This window comes from Pan paniscus, chromosome 17 (genome assembly GCF_029289425.2).
Source record: "Pan paniscus chromosome 17, NHGRI_mPanPan1-v2.0_pri, whole genome shotgun sequence".
Taxonomy (NCBI): Eukaryota; Metazoa; Chordata; class Mammalia; order Primates; family Hominidae; genus Pan; species Pan paniscus.
This window is the reverse complement of record NC_073266.2, coordinates 64,005,447-64,027,904: the sequence shown is the minus strand read 5'-3', so window position 1 is coordinate 64,027,904 and position 22,458 is coordinate 64,005,447. Positions and strand designations below refer to the sequence as shown.

Below are 22,458 nucleotides of genomic sequence, written 5' to 3'. Positions count from 1 at the left end.
ACCCAACCTCAAATGAGGTGGGTCTTATTCAGACTTGGTATCTGACAATAGTCAAGCTGCCCCTGAAACATAGGATATGCTTATTAAATCTCCCATCTTCCTACTCCTCCTCTCTTCTTCCTCCTCCCACTTCTATTTTCATTCTTGGCTCCAGTTGGGTAATAACCGAACTCCCATCTCACATCCAGGGTTGATTGGAGTCTCTTAGTCCAGTTCTCAGATCCTGGATGGTACTGTCCTGGTATAGCTCTGCCCTGATGTGATGGTTTCTTTTCTTTTTCCTATTTCCTGAGTCTTTGATACAAGTTGGTTGCATTTTATGCAAGAGATGCATTCCTAAAAATCTATATACTTTTTATTTCTTTTATTTTTATTTTTTTGAGATGCAGTCTTGCACTATCGCCCAGACTGGAGTACAGTGGCACGATCTCGGCTCATTGCAAGCTCTGCCTCCTGGGTTCACGCCATTCTCCTGCGTCAGCCTCCTGAGTAGCTGAGACTATAGGTGCCCGCCACCACGCCTGGCTAATTTTTTTGTATTTTTAGTAGAGATGGGGTTTCACTATGTTAGCCAGGATGGTCTTGATCTCCTGACCTCGTGATCCTCCCGCCTCGGCCTCCCAAAGTGCTGGGATTACGGTGTGAGCCACCACGCCCAGCCAAAATCTTGATACTTTGAAATTCATTTGAGACAGAATTTCCTGCAGGAATAATGTAAAGCAGAGGGTTGTGCACTTTGAACTTATATAGAGACAACCATGAAAGTGTGTTTTTGTTCTAATGCTTTTGTTTTTTACAGTATAGTCTTCAATATTTTACAAAGCTACCAGATGCTTGATTGGTCTTGGTAGCATTTTATCATCTTAATCCTGTTCTAAAGTGATCGAATTTTTAAAATAAATTTTATTGTGTATATTTAAGGTATATAACATGATGTTATGAGATACACGTTGACAGTAAAAAGGTTATCCTCTGCCCATATTGTATTATGACTGGAGGACACATTCTAGCTATTAACAATTCTACTTATCCTAGAGCGAGTTTTCAGTTGGATCTTCTGGGCACATTTTGAGAGGGCCCCTCAGCTCTTTGGTGTATTCTAGAAGGCACACTTATCTCAGCCTCACTAACTTAGCTCGCATGGGAGTCCCTGAGGGAGGCATCATAGAGTCCATTAGCCTTACTGTTGGTGGCTGATGTTTTCTGGCCTGATCACAAGATCCTAGGATTCACTGTGCCCGATGTGGGGCTCGCAGTTCCCCTTGCCTGGGCTCTGCTTCTCACCAATAAGGTCAGAATCCCAACCTTCAGCCTGTGAGGACAGTGATGGTATTGTCACAGTTTGCAAATCCAGGCTTCCAGTTCTTGTAACCAGTCTCACAAGGCTCATGCTGCCAATTTTTTTGCTTCAATTTAAAAAATGATCTGCAGCAGTGGAGGGAGCAGTGGCTCAGTAATTCAAGTCAGAAGGTAATCGCCAGTCATCCCTCTATGATTCTGAGCTTTACCAGGTATCCTGGACACAGTTGTGTCCTTGTGATAAGCTTTCCTTGGGCCACAAAACAGATCAGTACATTCTTAAAGTAGACTCAAGTGATTGGAAGATTGGATTAGATCTCCAGGTGCACCCTCAACAACACTTATCTACATCCTTGTCCCCTCTTCTCCTTCCCAGATTGTCATTGAAGATATTGGGAACAAAAGAAAATATGACTTCCCCCTTAACCGCTGGCTGGCCTTGGACGAAGACGATGGCAAAATCCAAAGGGATATCTTAGTGGGCGGAGCTGAGACCACAGGTAGATTTGAAGAAAGGGGAGGCTCTTTTGAGTATTTCACTTTCTGCCTAAGGGTCGGTGTTGGCATCTGTGGGGCTGGAGGCCTGTGATCAAACAGGAGCCAGCTGGGTCTGCAGACAGCATTCCTCCTGCTCCTGAAACTGTTCTGTCCCACTGGGTTGCAGCCTGGGGCTCTGTTGTTGCCAGAGGACCTGGGGGATGCTGCTAAGCAGATACTAACTGCCCAGGGCAAAGGAAGGTATCCATAGGATGAAGCCAGAATGTGAACTTCTGACAAGCATGGATGTTTCCCAGGACATTGATCTGAACTCTTCCTGATATTGAGTGCTTAGTATATGCCAGGCCTTCTAGGTAGGTACCTGACCTACATGGTGTCCTTCAGTCCTCACAACCACCCTATAAAGTAGGAACTGTTATTGTTCCCATCACACAGATGAGGAAACTGAGGCAATGGAAGAGCCTTGTCCAAGGGCACACAGCTGGCAAGTGATAGATTCAGGATTTGGTCTGCTTCCTAAAGCCCTAACCTGTATGAATTCCACAGAAAACTTCCAACTCCCAGCATGGCAGTCATGGTCATGCATGTTCTAGAAAATCAACGTTGATATTGTGTACATCTGAGAATGTTCTCTGCAGCAGAACTCCCATGACTCACCATGGGAGAAAATCCATGTTCTGTAGTATAATGTACACATTTCTCCCCAATTTGGCTCCATTCATCCTACCCACAGAGTCTTCCCATACCCTCTCTCCCACTGCACATTCACACCTTCCATTCTTCCCTCCATCTTGTTCCCATGCCTTCCCTCTCCCCTCAACTCCCTGCTTGCCTTGCTCTTTCTCTCTCTCTATCCTCGGAACCTGCCTTCTCCTCATCCTGAAAAGTCTTTTCTCTTCTTTATGCCTCTTGAATTCCTGTTTCCAGTCACTTCCTCTGAGCCCTCCCTGACCTTCTCTGGCCTGGGTAACTTCTCCCTTCTTTTGCTCCATGCTCCTTGGCAGACCTTTATTGCTGCTGTTCAGAAGACTAAATGCTCCTCTGCTCCAGTCCTTTTCAACCTCAGCATTGCGGGCTGATCATTGTGAGGTGTGGCACAAGTCATCTGCAGATGAAAAGTTTGCAGTTTACTTAAAAACATACTCGAATTGAATTAATATATACTGAATATGTGAATATTATATGTCTCCTAGTGGTAGAAGAAGAGCAGAAATGATAGCAGCTGGGCATTGCTTATATCCTAAACGATGAAAGTATATGTGATGTGGGAACACCATTTGTCCATGCATCTTAGAGAAATAAAGCTCGAGACCTATTTTTTTTTTCTAGAGCAATGACCATTCCTTTTTATTTATTTACTCCCAAAGGCCTGGAATCTAGTAAGCACTCAATACATGCTGAACAAAAGAAAATGTAAGTTTAAGAATGAATAATACACCCATGTAGTTGCATGTATTATCACTCAAAGAAATTTGGGATTTTTATTTCTCTGAGGTTATGGGATAAGAGTGTGGGGTATGGTAGGGTGAGGGATGGGTAGGGGAATTAACAAGGCTTAAAGTGACAACCGCCTTAGACCCCAGGACAGAATTACAGAATGTAGGCCAGGCATGGTGTCTCATGCCTGTAATCTCAGCACTTTGGGAGTCCGAGGGGGGTGGATCACTTGAGGCCAGGGGTTCGAGACCAGTCTGGCCAACATGGTGAAAACCTGTCTCTACTAAAAATACAAAAATTAACCAGGTGTGGTGGCACATGTCTGTAATCCCAGCCACTCAGGAGGCTGAGACACGAGAATCGCTTGAGCCTGGGAAGTAGAGGTTGCAGTGAACTGAGATCACACCACTAGATTCCAGCCTGGGTGATAGAGTGAGACTCTGTCTCAAAAAAATAAAAAATAAATAAAATAAAAAAATCTAGGCCAGGCCAGTCCTTAGTAGAATTGCCTGTCCAAATGTTTGTCTTTGGTATTTTCTTTTACTTCGCCCAGTCCCAGAGTTTAATCTCCCTTTGCTAGTTCTTCCTCAGAATTCCATGTCCTCATATTGCCTCCTGATAGACCAGAACCTCAAATGGCCCAACCAACAATGTTCTCTCTCTCCCTCAATCCTCCTCACCCTACCACATCAGGCAGCAAAGGAGGACATTAATGTCCTCTATTAAAAGTTATGTTTTTAAGTTATCAGCAAAAGAGCAAGCGAAATGAATCAGATAGCCCTGAACATAAATCTCCATTAATGGAGTTGACTATTATAATTAGATTAGACATAACAGAATTCATCTGGCAGCTATTAATAATGTACGCATGGTAATTATCATTAATAATAAGTACTATTCATAGCCAACCCGAGTTCCTCCTTCTCTTTGTTAGTTTCCTCTAATCAGCACTGACAGCTTCCTGTAATAATATGTGCGGTTTATTCTCAAACTCAGATGCATTGGACACACAAACTCTGGAAAAGATGAAATGAGGTCGAGAGGGACATTAGGTGGCATCTGGAGGAGTAGGACATGATGGGGAAAGAGGATGTGTGGAGGAGGAGGGCTTTGGGGGTGTTGTAACCAGGAAGGGGAGGAGGGGGTGGGATATTATGATGCAGCTCACATTGAACACTCTCTTTCCTGTTGTTTCCACACCAGCTATTACGTATATTGTCACCGTCTTCACTGGGGATGTCCGGGGGGCTGGTACCAAATCCAAAATCTACTTGATCATGTATGGGGCCAGAGGGAATAAGAACAGTGGGAAAATCTTCCTGGAGAGCGGCGTGTTTGACCGAGGCCGCACGGACATCTTCCACATCGAGCTGGCTGTCCTCCTTAGCCCCCTGAGTCGGGTCTCCATCGGGCATGGCAATGTGGGTGTCAACAGAGGCTGGTTCTGTGAGAAGGTAAGGGATGCCCCCAGAGACAGCCTTCCCTGATTCAACCCCTCTCCTCTTTAACTTGCAAGTACAAACTTTAACCTGAATGCTACTTCTCTGAACTAGTTACAGAGTGCATGGGCAATCTCTTTCATTGGGCATTTTGGGTGGTTACGTGCCCGTCTATCTTGCCTCAAAAGTGGTCAGGAACAGGGGCTGTTCTGTGCAAGCGTCCAAGGGCCAAGCAGGACAGGTTACCCAGAGGCTCTCAGTTGGTGGTTATGATTATCCTGATTCCTGGTGTAGTGTTTCACCTCAGCTTATAAATCTTTCAATCAATAAGTATTTTAAAGTATATGTTTGTATTGTGGAATACTTATACTTTAAAGAATATATATTAATAACTGTAAGACATAAGGAATGTTAAAAAGCAAACCTCAATTTTGTCTATCACACAGCTTGAGAAATAGAACATTCGTGATGCTTTTAAACTCCTCTGTGTCCTTCCACAGTCATATAGTCCTCTTTCCCTCAAAGGGCACATACTATTATGAATTTTATCTATGTATAAGCTTGTATTGTTTGTAACTGGCAATTTTTGTCCCTCCCTCCCTCCCTTCCTTCCTTCCTTTTTTTTTGGACAGAGTTTCACTTCTGTCACCCAGGCCGGAGTGCAATGGCACGATCTCAGCTCACTGCAACCTCCACCTCCCAGGTTCAAGTGATTCTCCTGCCTCAGCCTCCCAAGTAGCTGGGATTACAGGCATGCACCACCATGCCTGGCTAATTTTGTATTTTTAGTAGAGATGGGGTTTCACCATGTTGGCCAGGCTGGACTTGAACTCCTGACCTCAGGTGATCTGCCTGCCTCGGCCTCCCAAAGTGCTGGGATTATAGGAGTGAGCCATCACTCCTGGCCATAACTGTCAATTTTCACTCAACATTATGTTTTAGAGATTTGTCCAAATGGTAACAGAAGCTGTAGTTCATCCACTTCCCTGCTGCAAAGTATTCCATTGTACGAATGAGTTACAATTTATTTGTCCATTCTTCTGTCGATGGATATTTTGGAGTGATTTCTTGATTTTTACTACTATGAGCAATCCTGCCATGAAGTTCTTGTACATGTATCTTTGTAGAAGTGTGCAAGAGCTTCTCAGAATGAAAGTGCTAGGTCACAGGGTAAGTGAATCTTCAGCTTTATAGGATAACTATTATTTCCAAAGGATTCCAGGTTGTTTTCCAAAATAGTTGCACCATTTTACTCTCCTGTCAGCCATGTGTAAGAGATATTTTGTTTTATACATTCTTGTAAATGCTTGATATTGTCTGAATTTTTAATTTTCACCATTTTGGAGGTTGTAAAATGATCCTGTTGTGGTTTTAATTCTTATTTTTATGATTACTACCAAGGTTGAATGTGTTTTTATTTTTTTATTGGCCATTCATGTTTCTTTTTATGTAAAATGTCTGTTCATGTCTTTTACTGATTTTCCTATTGACCAATCTATCTTTGGATTTATTTTTAGGAGTTTTAAAATTTAATCTGGATATTAATTCTTTGTTGATAATATATGTTCAAATATTTTCTCATAGTTTGTGATGTTCTTTGAGTAAGAGATTTAATTTAAAAGTATCTAGTTTATCAATCTTTTCCTTTATGACTAATGCATTTGGTATTAATGAAAGAAATCCACTTATCTCAGAGCTATGAAGACATTCTCCTATATCCTTTCCTAAAAATTGTTGTTTTAATTTTTCCATTTATATTTTTAAAATACTAGGAATTGAATTTTGTGAGGGAGAAATTCAATTTTATTTTTTTCCATGGAGATATGCAAATGTTCCAGCAACATTTATTGAAGGGCTTTTAAAACTTGACCAAGGTTAAGAATCACCTGGAATTCTTGATAAAAATAGATTCCTAGGCTCTAATTCAGACCTAATGAGTCAGAATTTCCAGGTAATCTGGATATTTAGCAAGTGGTTTAGATAATTCTTATCATTAAGAAAGTTTTGGAAGCACTGATTTACTAAATAGTAATTCTTTTCCCACTGTTCTGAAAAGACTTTTCTATCACACATAAAATTCACAAAACGCATGGCTTTGCCACTGAGTTTTCTAGTCTGTTCCATTTATTTAGTTTATTTCTGCACTAATATAACACTCACTGTCTTCATTTTTACATTTATACTGTCTTAGTATCTGCTAGGGAAATTTGTTTACCTTGTTATTCTTCCTCAAGAATGTTTTGACTATTCATAACCATTTACCCTTCCAAAGAAATCTTTATTTATTTATTTTGCCAAATCCCATGAAGAACAGTGTTGAACAGAATTCATTTGGACCTATAGATTCGTTTGAAAGAACTGACATCTTTACTATATTGACTTTCCCTATCTATGGATATGGTATACTTCTTAAAATTTATGTCTTCTTTAATAGTTTTCAATATAGTTTTATATTTTGTGATAAAGAAATTGCATGTCTGTTAGATATGTTTAAGAGACCTTATAATTTTTGTTACTATTATAAGTGGTACCTCTTTAAAAATTATATTTTCTAACAATTTGTTGCTGATATAGAAATAGAAGTATTTTCTGGACATTTAGTTTACATACGGCCATTTTGCTAAACTCTATTGTTAATTCTGATAATGTCTCAATAATTCTTTGTTTTTTTTCTGTAGGAAGTCAAATTGTAAATGATAACAGTTTTTTTTTAAATTTTCAAAGCTTATAGTTCTTTCTTCTTTTTTGTTTATTTGACCACATGGCCTAAGACCTACAGTACAATGCTGAGTAGTAGGATTAATAGTAGATATCTTTATTTTGTTTCTGATATTAAAGGAGCTGCTTCTAATATTTTATTTGGTTGATTTTTTTGCAAGTTTATGGTAGACATTCTTAGATTAGATTTGTAAAATTCCCTTCTACTTTTATATTGTAAGGAGTTTTTATGATGAATTGGTGTTGAATTTTATCTAATGCTTTTCTACACTTAATGAGATAGTTGTATGGTCTTTCTCTTTTATTCATTAAGTTGGTGCACTAATATGAGTGCATTTTCAAATGGCAAACTAACTGCTTTTTTATAAGTCAAACTTGGTGATAATAGATTGTTTTACATGTTTTTAGAGTTATTAACATTTAATATAGAATTTTTTCTGGCCGGGCGCAGTGGCTCAAGCTTGTAATCCCAGCACTTTCGGAGGCCGAGGCGGGCAGATCACGAGGTCAGGAGATCAAGACCAGCCTGGCTAATATGGTGAAACCCCATCTCTACTAAAAAAAAAAAATGCAAAAAATTAGCCAGGTGTGGCGGCGGGCGCCTGTCTCAGCTACTTGGGAAGCTGAGGCAGGAGAACAGCATGAACCCTGGAGGTGGAGCTTGCAGTGCGCTGAGATTGCGCCACTGCGCTCCAGCCTGGGCAACAGAGCGAGACTCCATCTCAAAAAAAAAAAAAAAAAAGAATTTTTCTATGTTCATGAGTAGCATTGGCCCCTTATTCCTTTCTTGTACAGTTGTCGATTGGTTATGATTTTAGAGTGAAATGAGAAGTATGTCCTTTCCTAAAAGAGACTGTATAAAATTGCAGTGATGTTTCCCAAATGTTTGGTTTCAGTCTCCTGCAAAATTGTACAGGTAGGGGTGTGTGTGTGTGTGTGTGTGTGTGTGCGTGTACCACTATTGAAATATATACCACTAAGGTGGTAGATATTTCTTATTGTAGAACAATTTTTGCTTTATATAGTTTGAGGCTATGTTACTAAGCACAGAATTATTATAGCCTCCTAGCGAGTTCAATCTTTATCATTATCCAATCTGATACTATTTATCTCTGAACTGGCAAATTTAGTCTGCTTATATTTATTGTAATTACTGATATATCTGTTCTGCTTTTACTGTTTCTTTTTTCTTCTTTTAAAATTATTTTGGGTTGACTGCTTTTCCCTATTTTTTCCTTTTATAGTGATTTTACTGTACATACTTAATATGGGAAACCCTAAATGTAATTGATATCTTTACTCTTTTTTGGCAAATGCAAGGACCTTAGAAATCTCTAATAGTAATAGTTCTGCATGCTATTTTTTTGCCTAGTATTTTAGCTCCATTTTAAACTATTTTAAAACATACACATTAGATATCATTGTTTTATAGAGTTGCTTGTTCAGATTTACCTACAAGTTTCCCAGTTTGTTTGCTTGTCACTTCTTCTTGCATCTAAGACCTTATTTCTGGTGTCAATTTTCTTCTTCCTGAAGATACCCTTTAGAAGTTTCTTTGATAAAGGTCTATTGTTGGTAAACTCTGATTTTGTTCATTTGAAAAATGTGTTTTATATCACTGTCATTCTTGAAAAATTATTTTACGGTACAGAATTCTATATTTGAGTTTTCCTCCCCAATATCTTCTGGCTTCTGTTCGTCTAATTGCCACTATCTGTTTTTTCTATCCAGATGCTCTTAAGATCTTGTTTTTGGTATTCTCCTGCTTCTCCTCAATATGTCTACATGTGCATTTATTACTATTTGTTCTGACTATGACCAAGCTTATGGTAACTATTTCTTAGGTAAAACTATTATTATTTTCTGTCTGGAGCAAAGACAAAAAAGGTAGGCTTCTCTTTGCAGATTTTTCCCTGTCTACCTTTTGTCTAAAGGAGCAGTCCTTCAAATATTTCTGCTTATTCAGTGTTTCCAGTTTGGAATCTCCATTTTGTAAAGCCCATGGCCTAGTTTCCTGCATCCTCAAGTGGCTATTAGTTTCCTGGTCTCTGAGTGCCTGAGATTGTCTTTTGCTTCAGGGTAGCACCAACTTTAGCATTCACATTTGCCCACTCTCTGGGTTTCTGCTTACTCTGAATTTTGCTGGTTCTTATGGCTTCTCTGTAACCCCTTGGCAGCTCAGCAATGTATGTAAAGTGATACTTCCTGTGGTTTATGTAACATATGGCTATTTTGTGGTGATGAGAGGCTTTTCAGGCTACCTAGTTCTGGACTACCTAGTCCAGAAGCAAACATTTTTAATATATGAATTACACTAAATTATTTTTAAAGATAATGACAAAATAGTTTTTAAATAACAGAATATGATAACCTCAGGATAGTTATATTTAACAAAACAATAAAACAAACAAAATCCTGAGATAAAAACCACAAGCTCTAGTAACAATACTATATTTTGTTGCTTACCTAACCTTTAACCTTCTAGAATCAGAACTTTTATCATAAATTTTTAAGCGCTTACTATATGTTTAGAACTATGTTCAGGGGACCCATGGGGTGAGAAAACACACAACCTCAGACTTTTAGGATTTTACTACTTCTTAAAAAAACAAAACTAACCAATACACAGTTAACAATGAGAGAACAATTCAAGAGTAAATGAGGAAACATCTGCAGGATTTGTTGAGAGGAAAGAAAGACTTGTAAATAAATTGTTGGTGATTATACCCTCCTGTGCCCTCAACTTGTCGAGGATGCTCTCCAACTTTGCCTATGTATAGGTCCACTTCTAAATATGTGGTCACACGGAATCTTCAGCATAAAAAATGGAGTGCAACAATGGATCCCAGTGAACCTCAGCCATAAATAGAAATTCTGAGGTTCTTCCTGATGAGTAGAAAAGATCCCAAACTGACAATTAGTGTCAGGAATACTTATATTCCTTGTTCTGCCACTAACTAAAGGTGCTAACTTGGGCACTTTATTCTCCTTTCTAGACCTCAGGTTTCCTATCTATTGAATGCAGGTGGGGTGAACTATATTAATTGCCAGTATATTTGTGTCAGAGGGCTAAATGTTTGAGGGGGCTACTGCCTGTGGTCCTGAGCCATCATTTATCTCTAGGGAGGAGCATTTCTCTGGAAGTTTGAAGGGGTACATACTCCCCTCCCACCATCTCTTAGCATCCTTCATCTGGTGCTTCTTATAAGTTAAGGTTCATCACAATGGTCAATAGTGAGTATGAGGTGAGTATTACCTGGGAATATCTAAGGGCAAGAATTCAAGTTAAGGAAGTTACAGTCAATTTTTGTCACTATGAACAGTAGACAACAAATACCCAGTAAGACAATGGTTGGTCAAAACCTTGACTGATGGGAGGGTCAGATTAGTTTTCAAGTTGAAAAGATTAGTTTTCAAGTTAAGAAAGTAAAGCTTAGAAACCAGTAATGTGAGAGTCAAAATTTCTTTGCTGATAGAGGATTCTGTAGTGTGCCAGGAGAAATCCTTTCAACATTTATAATGTGAGTGTTCAAAATCCATGGGTTCAGAACTGGGTAGAGATAGAGATGGTATAAGAGAGAAGGTTGAATGAGGATCAAGCCTAAAAGAGAGAAGTTGGTTTTTATATTACATTCCAGATATTAATTAGCTTGCATGGGACTTACCTTTTTCCTACAAGATAATTATAGGGAATTAACCTAGTAGTCTAGTTCATTTGGTTCAGATTAACTGAGAACTTATGATGTGCTTAAAGAAATATGGTATTCAAAGAGAGTGTTGTGTATAGAGGAAAAGTTTGAGATTTGAATAGCTAATTGGAAGATGGGTGATACCTACTTTGGAAGACTCCTTGGAGGTTGCATTTCTTGATTTAAGATTTAATGAGATAGGCAACAGAAAAGGTGCCATTCCTTGAGAGTCCTAATACAGATGTCTCTAAATGTGGGGCTGGGAGCCTGCTGAACATCACGAAGAGGTCCCTACTGGAGACTCAATGCCGGAGACACTGTGCTCCACTCTCCCCAGGTGGTGATTCTGTGCCCCTTCACTGGTATCCAGCAGACCTTCCCTTGTAGCAACTGGCTGGATGAGAAGAAAGCGGATGGGTTGATTGAGAGGCAGCTCTATGAGATGGTGTCTCTCAGGAAGAAACGGCTGAAAAGTAAGTGAGAGAGACCCAGAACCTGGAGGCCTCTCAGCCAAGGTCAGCAAAGGCCAGAATGTCAGACCACTAGGCAAAAGCTATGAGGGCAGTCCACTCCTGCTTCTCAAGTCTCCTCTAGAAAGGAAGGAAAAAGCTCCCCCAACCCCGCCAAGCAGCTCCACTCTCCAAAGTACAGGCCATATAGAGTCACAGCCCTGGCACCAAGGCTGACTCCAGTGCCACCAAATGGAATAAGCTGCTGTGATGGGCTAGGTGTTAACCTGAATCGTTCACTACAGTGCACTCTGAAAGTACTGGACATAGGGTGGGTGGAGTCAACTCGTTCCCCGATTTAAAACATACGAATACACTTTAGCCATTAAAAAGAACATTATAGCACCTTATTTTTAATAGTAAGGAATCCTTAGCTTTCTAAATTTGGCTATAATGGGTTTCTGAGAGTGGGACACACCTGTGTATACCCCGCCCTTCAGTCCTGATCATTTTGGATTTTTCCTTCTTCCCTATGGTAATATGAAAATCTCTTCACTTCCTGAAGTTTATGGTGCAACTTGATCTGTCTTACAGAATTCCCTTGGTCCCTGTGGGTCTGGACAACCGACCTAAAGAAAGCTGGTACCAACTCTCCCATCTTCATCCAGATTTATGGGCAGAAGGGGCGGACAGATGAGATTCTCCTGAATCCCAACAACAAGTGGTTCAAACCCGGCATAATCGAGAAGTTTAGGGTAGGAGAGGATTGTGATGGATGGGAGGGAGAAAGGAGGAAGGGATGTAGGGCATTCGTCCTGGGGATTCTGGTTCTCTAAGCCAGGTTTTGGACCAAGTTTGAAGACAAAAAGGTACAATGGAGATTTTAGGTCCCTGCAAAGGGAGACAAATTTGATGATTTGTAAGCAATGTATTGAATGGGGTACAATTTCGATCTGGCCCATTCATCTGAATCAAACAGTCCAGAACCAAGGCTGGGCAAAGAAGTTAGTATGGAATGGCTTAAACTATCCAGGAGTTGGGGAATCATTGCAGAACAGAGACCCTGAGAACACTTAGTGTCAGACTGCCCAATATGGACTGATTTAGAGAGTAAGGATCAAATTTAATCAAAAGTATGAATTTTAGAACTTTTTTTAAAATTCAGCTTTAAAACTTTCCATTATGCATAAAACTAGAGCAAAGATTTTTTCCCCCAATGGAAGTGCTATTTCAACCTTTAGGTAGGAATAATTTGTAATTTGAGGCTCTCCTCTCAGCACCCCATTGGTACCTCTGTTACACCACTCAGTTCATTGCTCTTTATATATTTATCTTTTCTGCTAGACTATGCGCCCCTAGAGAAAGGGCATGACTGCTTATTGATCTTTTTGTCTGTTTCACTGCCCAGTAGAGTCCTGGGGCTGTGGGCCTGTGCTAATTTGCAGGGCTGCCCTGTAGATTTTGTTACTGGAAGTTTATTGCTTGGAGGATCTTCTTTAGTCTGAATCCCACTGTGGGGCCGTTATTTTTGTTCAGTTTCACTGGCCCAGACTGAACCCTTGCCCTCTGTGGCTGTCTTGCCCTCACGTGCTCCTGGTTACAAGGGTCATGAGAAGATAAAATATGTGAGGGTGGCTTGATTGAAGCAAACCCATCCTCACTGCTGAAGAAAGAGCCCAAAGCAGGTACCCTCCTGAGAGTGGGTCAGCTATGAGAATAAACACATTTCTTCAGTTATGCCCACTCAAATGTTTTTATTTCTCACCGTAGATTGAGCTCCCGGATCTCGGCAGGTTTTATAAGATTCGAGTATGGCATGATAAAAGGAGTTCTGGTTCTGGATGGCATTTAGAAAGGGTGAGATGCACCATCTTGGGGTTTGGGAGGTTGTTGGGAAAGGAACAAGGATGGTCCCTTTTCAATGACCCTGTCACATAAATTTGCCTCTGTATTTATTGTGAATAGGGACTGAAAAGGGTTATGGTGAGACCTGAATTTGGATACAGGCCCCAGGGACTTCCTAATGGGGAGAGACTTCCGAAGTAGATTAAGAAAACGCTCAGGTGTTTGGGGGGCTTGCATTCTGCCCTAGTCATCTGGTTGCTAGGCAAGTGTGGGTATCCAGGAAACCAGGAACAAATACTAATCCGGCCCTCTGCCTGCCATAAGGATTATCTCCAGGAAATAGCCTTGGCTTCTCTGCAATGAGATAGCAGAATGGGGACTGCAGGGCATCGGTGAACATCCCTGGTGCACCAACTTGCTCACCCCAGAACTTCATTCCAGATGACCCTGATGAACACTCTGAACAAAGACAAGTACAACTTCAATTGCAACCGCTGGCTGGATGCCAATGAGGATGACAATGAGATAGTGAGGGAAATGACTGCAGAAGGCCCAACAGTGCACAGGATCATGGGCAGTAAGTACTGACAGGCTCTCCATCCTGGGAGGCAGTGGAACTCCTGCTTGGTATCCCAATGGGCCTGGCCTATGAGCTGAGAGTCTTGTTGGGCTCTCCATCCTGGGAGGCAGTGGAACTCCTGCTTGGTGTCCCGATGGGCCTGACCTATGAGCTGAGAGTCTTGTCTGCTTTGCATCTTCAGGCCCCTTAGAGTGCCAGAGTGGATTTGGAAGGTCCCTGCCTCAAGATTGGCTTGGAAAAGCCATCTCCAAGTCATGATGCCGGAGCTCTACCATGATTGGTGTGGTGGGGAGGGAGGGAAGATGTATGGGTCTTCAGGTTGGCTCTGAGGGGATGAGAAGCATCTGCCCTGAGCAATAGTTCTCCAGAGCCTCCTTGAAAGGAAATATCCTCTTGCTCCCCTCAAATTGTGCATGAAACGTTCCCCAAAAGCTAGATCTGGGATCCTGTAGCCCCAGTTGGCTGCTACCTAATAAGTATTCTATCTCTAATTAAGGATAGTAGGAGAAGGACTAAGCTTTAAATGTGGAATCCAGGAGCCACATTCAAATAGCCAAAGGGAAGAAGTCATTTTGCCTCTAGGTTATAGAAGCACGGTACTGGTAAATACAGAGCACATGCCCTGTCCTTTTCACATGACAGACATTACTAAGTGATCAAAACATTCTCTCCCATGAGTCTGAAATGAGCTTTGTAGCCCTCAATAAAGAATTCCAAACAGACATTAACAATTGATCAGAAATGGCACTTAAGATAACCCATTTGCTATCCTTGTGGCAGTCCTTAAATTTTAAGCAGGAAAATAGTATTGCAACATTACAAAAAGGTAAAAATATATAAAAACAATGTCACCCATAGTTCCAGTAGCCCTTCTAAATATCTCCGTAATCTCATTTCACAGGTGATTGTGTGATATTTATAAACACTGCATTTGCACACCCAGTAGAAGTTCTGTATATATTTGTTGAAACAGTTTGATCAGAGTTAAATACTCATAAACATAGAAACCTCAAACAGCAAGTATCTAAAAAGAGATCATTCTGTTAGTTTAATTATGCAATGCTTGTAATTAGCATCACGTTTCTTTTATTTTATGGTTTTTCTTCATTCTTAATGAAATATATGACTGTAGAATATTTGTGTGCAAAGGCCCTTAAAATAGCCTGATGCAGATAAGGAGCTGAGGACGTTCTTGCCATGGTTACACAGTTAGTTAGAGACAGAGTTAAATCTAGAATAAGGTCTCTTGCTTCCTGGTTCAGTGGCTATACCAAATCATCACCCTGCCTTTTTGCATTCGGTAATAACTGCCTCGGGAACAAGGCAATCATCTATCTAAATATGATAACATATAACCCATTCCCAAAATTGGGACTTAATATAATATTAAAGGTAATGGCAAAAATTGCAATTACTTTTGCACTAACCTGATATGTAGTCCACCAAGGCAGAAATACACCTGTTCTTACCTGATCTGTCCACTTTGTGCGCCAGAATTGAGCCTGCAGGTATAAAGAACTGGGGAGAAGTCTTGGGCCGTAACTGCTTTTGAAACCCTTCTAACTAACTCTCACGATTTTAGATTCTCGGTCTCTATTTCTTCATTATCTGGACTGTCACTCTTGAGCCTTTTGGTAGGATTCCTTCTTGAATTTTGTGACTGACAGCTCTGATCAATCCTTTCCGGTCTGCTAAGTCAGCAATTCTCAAACCTCAGCATGCATTATCCCCAGGAGGGCTTGTTAAAACACAGATTGCTGGGCTCCACTTGCAGAGTTTCTAATTCAGTTAGTCTGGAGTGGGACTCAAGGATCTACTTGCCTAACAAATTTACAGGTAATATCTATGCTGCTGTTGGGGAACCACACTTTGAGAACCACTGTGTTAATGCATTTGCCACTTTTCTAGCTGCTCTCCAGCTTCCAAAATTGTGTTGTTCTCTAAACTTGTCGCCTTCCCCTAGTCTTGTTGGTGAAAACTTTTTTGTTTAGTTAAATTTTTAAAGCAACCTGTGGATTGCCATTTTGATAAGGTTTTCTAGAGAGAAATCTATTTTAATTTGTAATGTCCAGAATGTTCTTTACTTCCACTCCCTCTTTGCCTTGAGTGAAGCATGACTTTCCCCTAAGAACCTTATTTTCCCTCCTCATCAACTGAGGAGGGATTAGGCCCCAACCATATGACCTCCTTTTACTTTACTCCTTTAAAGGCCCTGTCTACAAATACATTCTGAGTTATTGGGGAGTTAGGACTTCAGTATATAAATTTGGGGGTATGGGCACAATTCAGCTTATAACAGACAACATCTCCTAAAGTACAGTCAAGGGCCCATCTATATCAAAACTACCTGAAGTGTTTATTGAAATACAGATTCCTAGGCCCACCACCAGCTATGCTGATTAGAGTCTTTGAGGGCTATTCCTGGTAATATGCATTTTGTCAAGCATGCCAAGTAATTTGTATGCATACTAAGCCTTAAGAGCCTTTGTCTACTTCTTTCAGTGTCCACTCACCTGCATCCTGGTGCTCACCTGTGATGGGTACTACAGGACTGAACGAAGGGGGACGGACAAGAAATGAAAACAAAAGAATCTGTTTTAAAGAAGGGGCCAGGGGGCTCCTTGCTTCTGTCAAGCAAGGGCCTTGACCTTTCACAGCCCTTTGTATTTATTGGGTAGAAAGAGCAGGGAGGAGGAGGTAACAATTGGTCAGCTGATGGATTGATCACAGGTTCGCATTATTGCTAACAGGCTTCAGATGTACCTAATCACAAGAAACACTGCTCCTGGGGCGTGACTGCCCTCAGCATTCCTTCTGGGTAGCAGACACACTTTGTCAGTTTGCCAACAACCTGCATTCATGAGAACAGTTTGCTGTTTCCTCATATAGCCTCCAGTGGTATACTGAGTTGATCACGACCCTCATTCTTTCAGCCTCCAACACTCACCCACTTTGTTGGTCCATGCCCACCCCACTTAGCCAGCCCTTCCCTGCCACTTAATTTGGGATCATCCCATGAAGCTTCCCCTTCTTTGAACCCATGCCCAACCCTCTGACTCAAGCCCCTGCCCTCCCAGCACTTTTGTGACCTTGGTACACTTCACCTCACCCTTGACCTCCTGTCACTTCTTCCTCCCCACATTTTTCCTGGTCTGTCAGGGGCTGACGTGGATGGGTGGAGGATGGAACGGAGAGACAAACCTACAATCAGACCTCCAGTGGGGAGGAAAAGAGGTTCTGAAATCGGACAGAGAGAGGACACCAGAAAGGAGAAGATAAATTTAAGAAATATTTTGAAGGTGGAACTGGCAGGTCTTGAAGTGTGAATGCTGTGGAAACACAGTGGTGAGATAAGCTTCCTGTCCAGAAAGCTGGGACAAACTTTGCAGATGAAGTGACATTTGAGCTAGGTCTTCTATGTGGAGGGATTTGACAGACAAGGAGAGACCATGTCAGGAGGTGGAGGAGATGGCAAGGAAGAGCATCTCTGCAGGTTACATGTATAAAATGTGCTCGTACACATTTTTAACAGTGTACAATTGTGGGGCTATCCTAGCTGGTGTTTTTTTGTTGTCTTCTGTGATGCTATTAAAAAATCATTTCAAGGAGAAAAATAATTCTGGTGATAGTATGGATATGGATAGTATGGATTGAAGGGCTGTCTGTTGTGGCTATAAGGCAGTTTGATGTCTTCTGGGGGTCCCTGGCTATATTTCAGAGCCCAAACAAACTTGAATTTCTTTCTCTCAACTGCTCTTTATGGCCCACAAACATTTATCTTATGCTTGGAACACCCCTATGTCCTCACTCACCTCTACAAGTACTCATATCTCCTTTTCTGGTTGGAATGTTTTCTAACAATAAATAGAGCTGGTGACAATGCTTCGTTTTCCCAGCTGGTACCAGTGTGAAATGTATAATGTGTAAAGACGTCCTGGAAATCCCTTAAGAGGAGAGTCTTAGACTCACGTAAAATGAGTAAATACCAATTTAAAATAATTTCTCTGAGTTTGAAGTTGTGTGTCTCTGGTTTACTTACAAATTAAGGGCCAGCCAAATAAGCAATTAATGCCATGTCTGAGAGCCAAGAGGCTTTTGAGAGTGATCGTTCTGATTAGCACAGACTGGGAGATATGGACAATACACATGCCAGCTCACAATTTATTTCCACCTTGGCTGTCCCTCAGGAGCTACATGACAGTAAAATAAATGAGATCCGTGTTCTCCACTGTACTTCCAAGAGAAGTGATTACACACCACTGATGAGTGGGCAAGAGGCCACTGGACTCAAGTGCAGAAAATTGTAGCTTCTTATTAATCAGAGCTGTAATTTTAAAATTAAAGTAAAGAGGCTCTGTACTTACCCATCTCTTTAAAGTCTTTCACTACTGGTATCTAACAATATAACTATTTTAAATTGTCCACAGACTTCTTGCCAGGAAGGAGCTCGGGACATCCATGGCTGGGATGTTTCAGAGGGGCTCCTAGAGAGAATCAAGACCCTTGAGAACTTCCAACCAAAGGGACCTCAGAGCTCAGAACCAAAGGGATGGGAATTCCAAGGCAAAAGGATTTCTAAATTCCCTTATCATTTTGCTTCTGGGAATTGCCTGGAAGTTACAGCTAAAAAAGCAGAACTGGCCTTCATCATAATTAAGAGTGAAGCCAGGCTGGTGTTGAGAGCTTTCCTTCCCTGCTGTGTCATGTTTCCACCTTCAGTCCTCAGCTGTTCTTTCCTCTCACTGTTGATACATTGGACCATTGAGAGCTTCACACAAAAGAACCAACTTCATTTATACAAAGGCTGAAGATTGAAAGCATTTAGTATTTGAATTTTAAACGAGTTGATTAGAGAAGACAATGATGGTTAAATTTCAGGTGCTGTGGCCCTATGAGGAGACAATATTGGTAGGCAGGAGATTTCTCCTCAATCTTAACTCATGGTTTAAGTGCCTACCTATACCAGCTTTGCTCAAGGCAGGCCTCTATGTACAATCAGTCGTTCTTTGCCTGTTCTTCTAACAAGTGCTTTTGCCACAGACACTCTATCTTTGTGTACTCATATGTTTCATGGTCAAATTAATTTTTCAGCTGTCTGCATATCTCCAAATAAAATGGTCATATTACTGAAAAAATAATTTGTACACTGAATTCAACTTCTTGGTGATTTGTCTCATTCCAGGTATACTTTGTCTTCATTTTAGATGGACTATCAATGAATCATGTCCATTTTTAAAAACAACAGCTATGGCGGGACGCAGTGGCTCATGCCTGTAATCCAAGCACTTTGGGAGTCCAAGATGGGTAGATCATCTGAGGTCAGGAGTTCGAGACCAGCTTGGCCTACATGGTGAAACCCCATCTGTACTAAAAATACAAAAAAATTAGCCAGGCATGGTCGCAGGTACCTGTAATCCCAGTTACTCGGGAGGCTGAGGCAAGAGAATTGCTTGAACCCGGGAGGCGGAGATTGCAGTGAGCGGAGATCACACCATTGCACTCCAGCCTGGGCAACAAGAACAAAATTCCTTCTCAGAAACAAACAAACAAAACAAACAAAAAACAACAGCTATATTAAGATATGATTCATGTGCCATACAATTTACCCATTTAAAGTGTACAAGTCAATGGCTTTTAGTATATTAATAAAATCGTGCATCCATCACCACTATCAAATTCCAGAACATTTTCATCTCCCCCAAAAAGAAACCCCATACCCGTTAGCAGTCATTCCCATTTCCCCACTTTACCCCTCTGCCTCTGACAACCACTAATCTACTTTTTGTCTCCACAGATTGGCCTGATCTGGATATTTCATATATAGAGTCATACAATATGTGACCTTTTAAAATTTAGTTTATTTCAATTAACATAATGTTTTCAAGATTCATCCATATTGTAGCATTATCAATACTCCGTTCTTTTTATTGCTGAATAATAGTCCATTGTATCGATGTACCAAATTCAACTGTTAAAGAGCATTTATGTTGTTTCTACTTTTTGGTTATTGTAAATAATGCTGCCATAAACATCCATGTACAAGTTTTTATGCAGACATATTTTCAGTTCTCTTGAGCATATACCTAAGAGTGAATTTGCTGGGTCATTTGGTAGCTCTTTGGTTCACTTTTTGAGAAACTGCCAAACTATCAAAATAGCTGTACCATTTTAAATTCTTATTAGTAATGTGTGAGAGTTCCAATTTTTCTACATCCTTGTCAACACTTGTTCTTCTCCTTGATTATTCATTCTCAGGGTTGTTTTGGCTATTTTGGGTCCCTTGCAGTTCTATATGAAGTTTAGAATCAGCTTGTCAATTTCTACAAATAAGTCAGCTGAGTTCTGTTACGGGCTACCTTGAATCTATAGACCAGTTTGGGGAGTATTGCCATCTTAATAATGTTAGGTCTTCCAATTCATGAACATGAGATGTTTTTCCATTTATTTAGATCTTTATTTTCTTTCAAAAATATTTTGTGGTTTTCAGAGTGTATGTTTTTCACTTGTTTTCTTAAATTTACTTCTAAATATTTTATTCTTTTTGATGCTGTTGCAAATAGAACTGTTGTCTTAATTTCACTTTCAGACTATTCATTGCAAAAGAATAGAAATATAATCGATTTTGGTATATTGATCTTTTACTCTACAACTTTGCTGAAGTCATTTATTCTAATAGTTTTTTAGTGAATTCCTTATGATTTTATAAATACACAGTTATGTCATCCATGAATAAGATACTTCTTCCTTTCCAATTTAGATCTTTTTATATATTTGCTTGCCTACTTGCCTTTGCTGAAATCTCCAGCACCACATTGAATAGAAGTGATGACTTGTTTCTGATCTTAAGGGGAAAGTGTCCTGTCCAGTCTTTCATGATTAACTATGATGTTAGCTGTGGGTGTTTTATAGCTAACGTTTATGGGTTGATGAATTTCCTTTTCATTCCTAGTTTGTTGGTGGGTTTTTTTAATCATGAAAGGGTGTTAGATTTTGTCAAATGCTTTTTCTACATTTATTGACATAATAATGTGATTTTTGCTTTTTATTCTATTAATTTGATAAATTACATTAATTGATTTTCAGCAGTTAAGCCAATTTGTATCTCTGGGATAAATCCTACATTGTCATGATGTATAATTCTTTTGATATGTCGCTGGATTCTTTTTGTGAATATTTTGTTGAAGATTTTTGCATCCATATTCATAAGAGATATTGGTCTGTAGTTTTCTTATGATGTCTTTGTCAGTTTTGGTGCCAGGGTAATGCTGGCCTCAGAAAATGAGTTGGGAAATGTTCCCTCCTCTTCTATTTTTGGAAGAGTTGGAGAAGTATTAGTATTATTTCTTCTCTGAGTGTTTGATAGAATTCAGTAATAAAAACATCTGGGCATAGGCTTTTCTTTCTGGCTAGGTTTTTTTTAAATTACTAATTCATCTTTTCACTTAAAAGATTTGGAATTTTATTTTTAATGGACATATTGTAATTGTATGTATTTATGGGGTACAGTTTAATGTTTTGAGACAAATATATGTTGTATCATGATCCAATCAGTGTTGTTAGCCTATCCATCACCTCATGCATTTATCATTTCTTTATGGTGAGAATGTTCAAAAGCATTTCTTCTAGCTATTTTGTGATATACAAGTCTTTATTGTTAACTATAGTCATTATACTGTATAATAGAACATCAGAACTTATTCCTCTCATTTAATTGTAACTTTGTACCCATTGATCAACTTCTCCCCATCCTCTCCTCCCCCTTCCTTTCCCCAGTCTCTTGTAACTACTCTTGTAAAAATATTATTCAATTCCCTGCCTCTATGACATCGACTTATCTCTCTCTCTCTCTCTCTTTTTTTAAATATTCCACATGGGTGAAATCACGTGGTATTGGTCTTTCTGCGTCTGGCTTATTTCACTTAACATGATGTTCTCCAGGTTCATCTATGTTGTTGCAAGTGACAGGATTTTATTCCTTTTTTTGTGGCTGAATCGTATTGCATTGTGTATGTATACCATATTTTCTTTATCCATTCATCCATTGTTGGACACTTAGGTTGATTCTATATCTTGGCTTGTAAGTAGTGATGATGCAATAAACATGAGAGTACAGATATCTTGTCGACATACTGTTTTCATTTTTTTTTGGGTATATACCCAGTAATGGGATTACTGGATCATGTGGTTCTTCTATTTTTAACTTTTTTGAGGAATCTCCATACTGTTTTTCATAATGGCCATACTAGTTCGCACTCTTACCCATAGTGTGCAAGTGTTCCCTTTTCTCTGCATCCTTGCCAACATTTCTTTTTTTTTTTTTTGATGATGGCCATTCTAACTAGAGCAAGATGGTATATTTCACTATGGTTTCGATTTGTATTTCCCTGATGATTAGTGATGTTGAACTTTTTTTTTCATCTGTCTGTTAAACCATTTGTATGTCTTCTTTTGAGAAATGTCTGTTAAGGTCTTTAGCCAATTTCTTAATCGAGTTATTAGTTTGC

At 39.9% G+C, this 22,458-nt stretch overlaps 1 protein-coding gene across 3 annotated transcripts in view; it reads left to right on the top strand.

Annotated features, from left to right (window-relative positions):
- LOXHD1 (lipoxygenase homology PLAT domains 1) overlaps nucleotides 1-22,458 on the top strand; it is a 181,154-nt gene that overhangs the window by 51,355 nt on the left and 107,341 nt on the right. For 2 of the 3 annotated variants that reach the window (XM_008955622.4, XM_055102498.2), the window contains exons 7-12: nucleotides 1,676-1,799; nucleotides 4,438-4,688; nucleotides 11,418-11,553; nucleotides 12,124-12,284; nucleotides 13,300-13,386; nucleotides 13,816-13,951. In XM_008955622.4, coding sequence (XP_008953870.3) covers nucleotides 1,676-1,799; nucleotides 4,438-4,688; nucleotides 11,418-11,553; nucleotides 12,124-12,284; nucleotides 13,300-13,386; nucleotides 13,816-13,951 — 895 coding nt within the window. Of the gene's footprint in view, nucleotides 1-1,675; nucleotides 1,800-4,368; nucleotides 4,689-11,417; nucleotides 11,554-12,123; nucleotides 12,285-13,299; nucleotides 13,387-13,815; nucleotides 13,952-22,458 lie in introns of those variants that run through there. The other variant, XM_063597263.1, reaches the window with a different exon arrangement.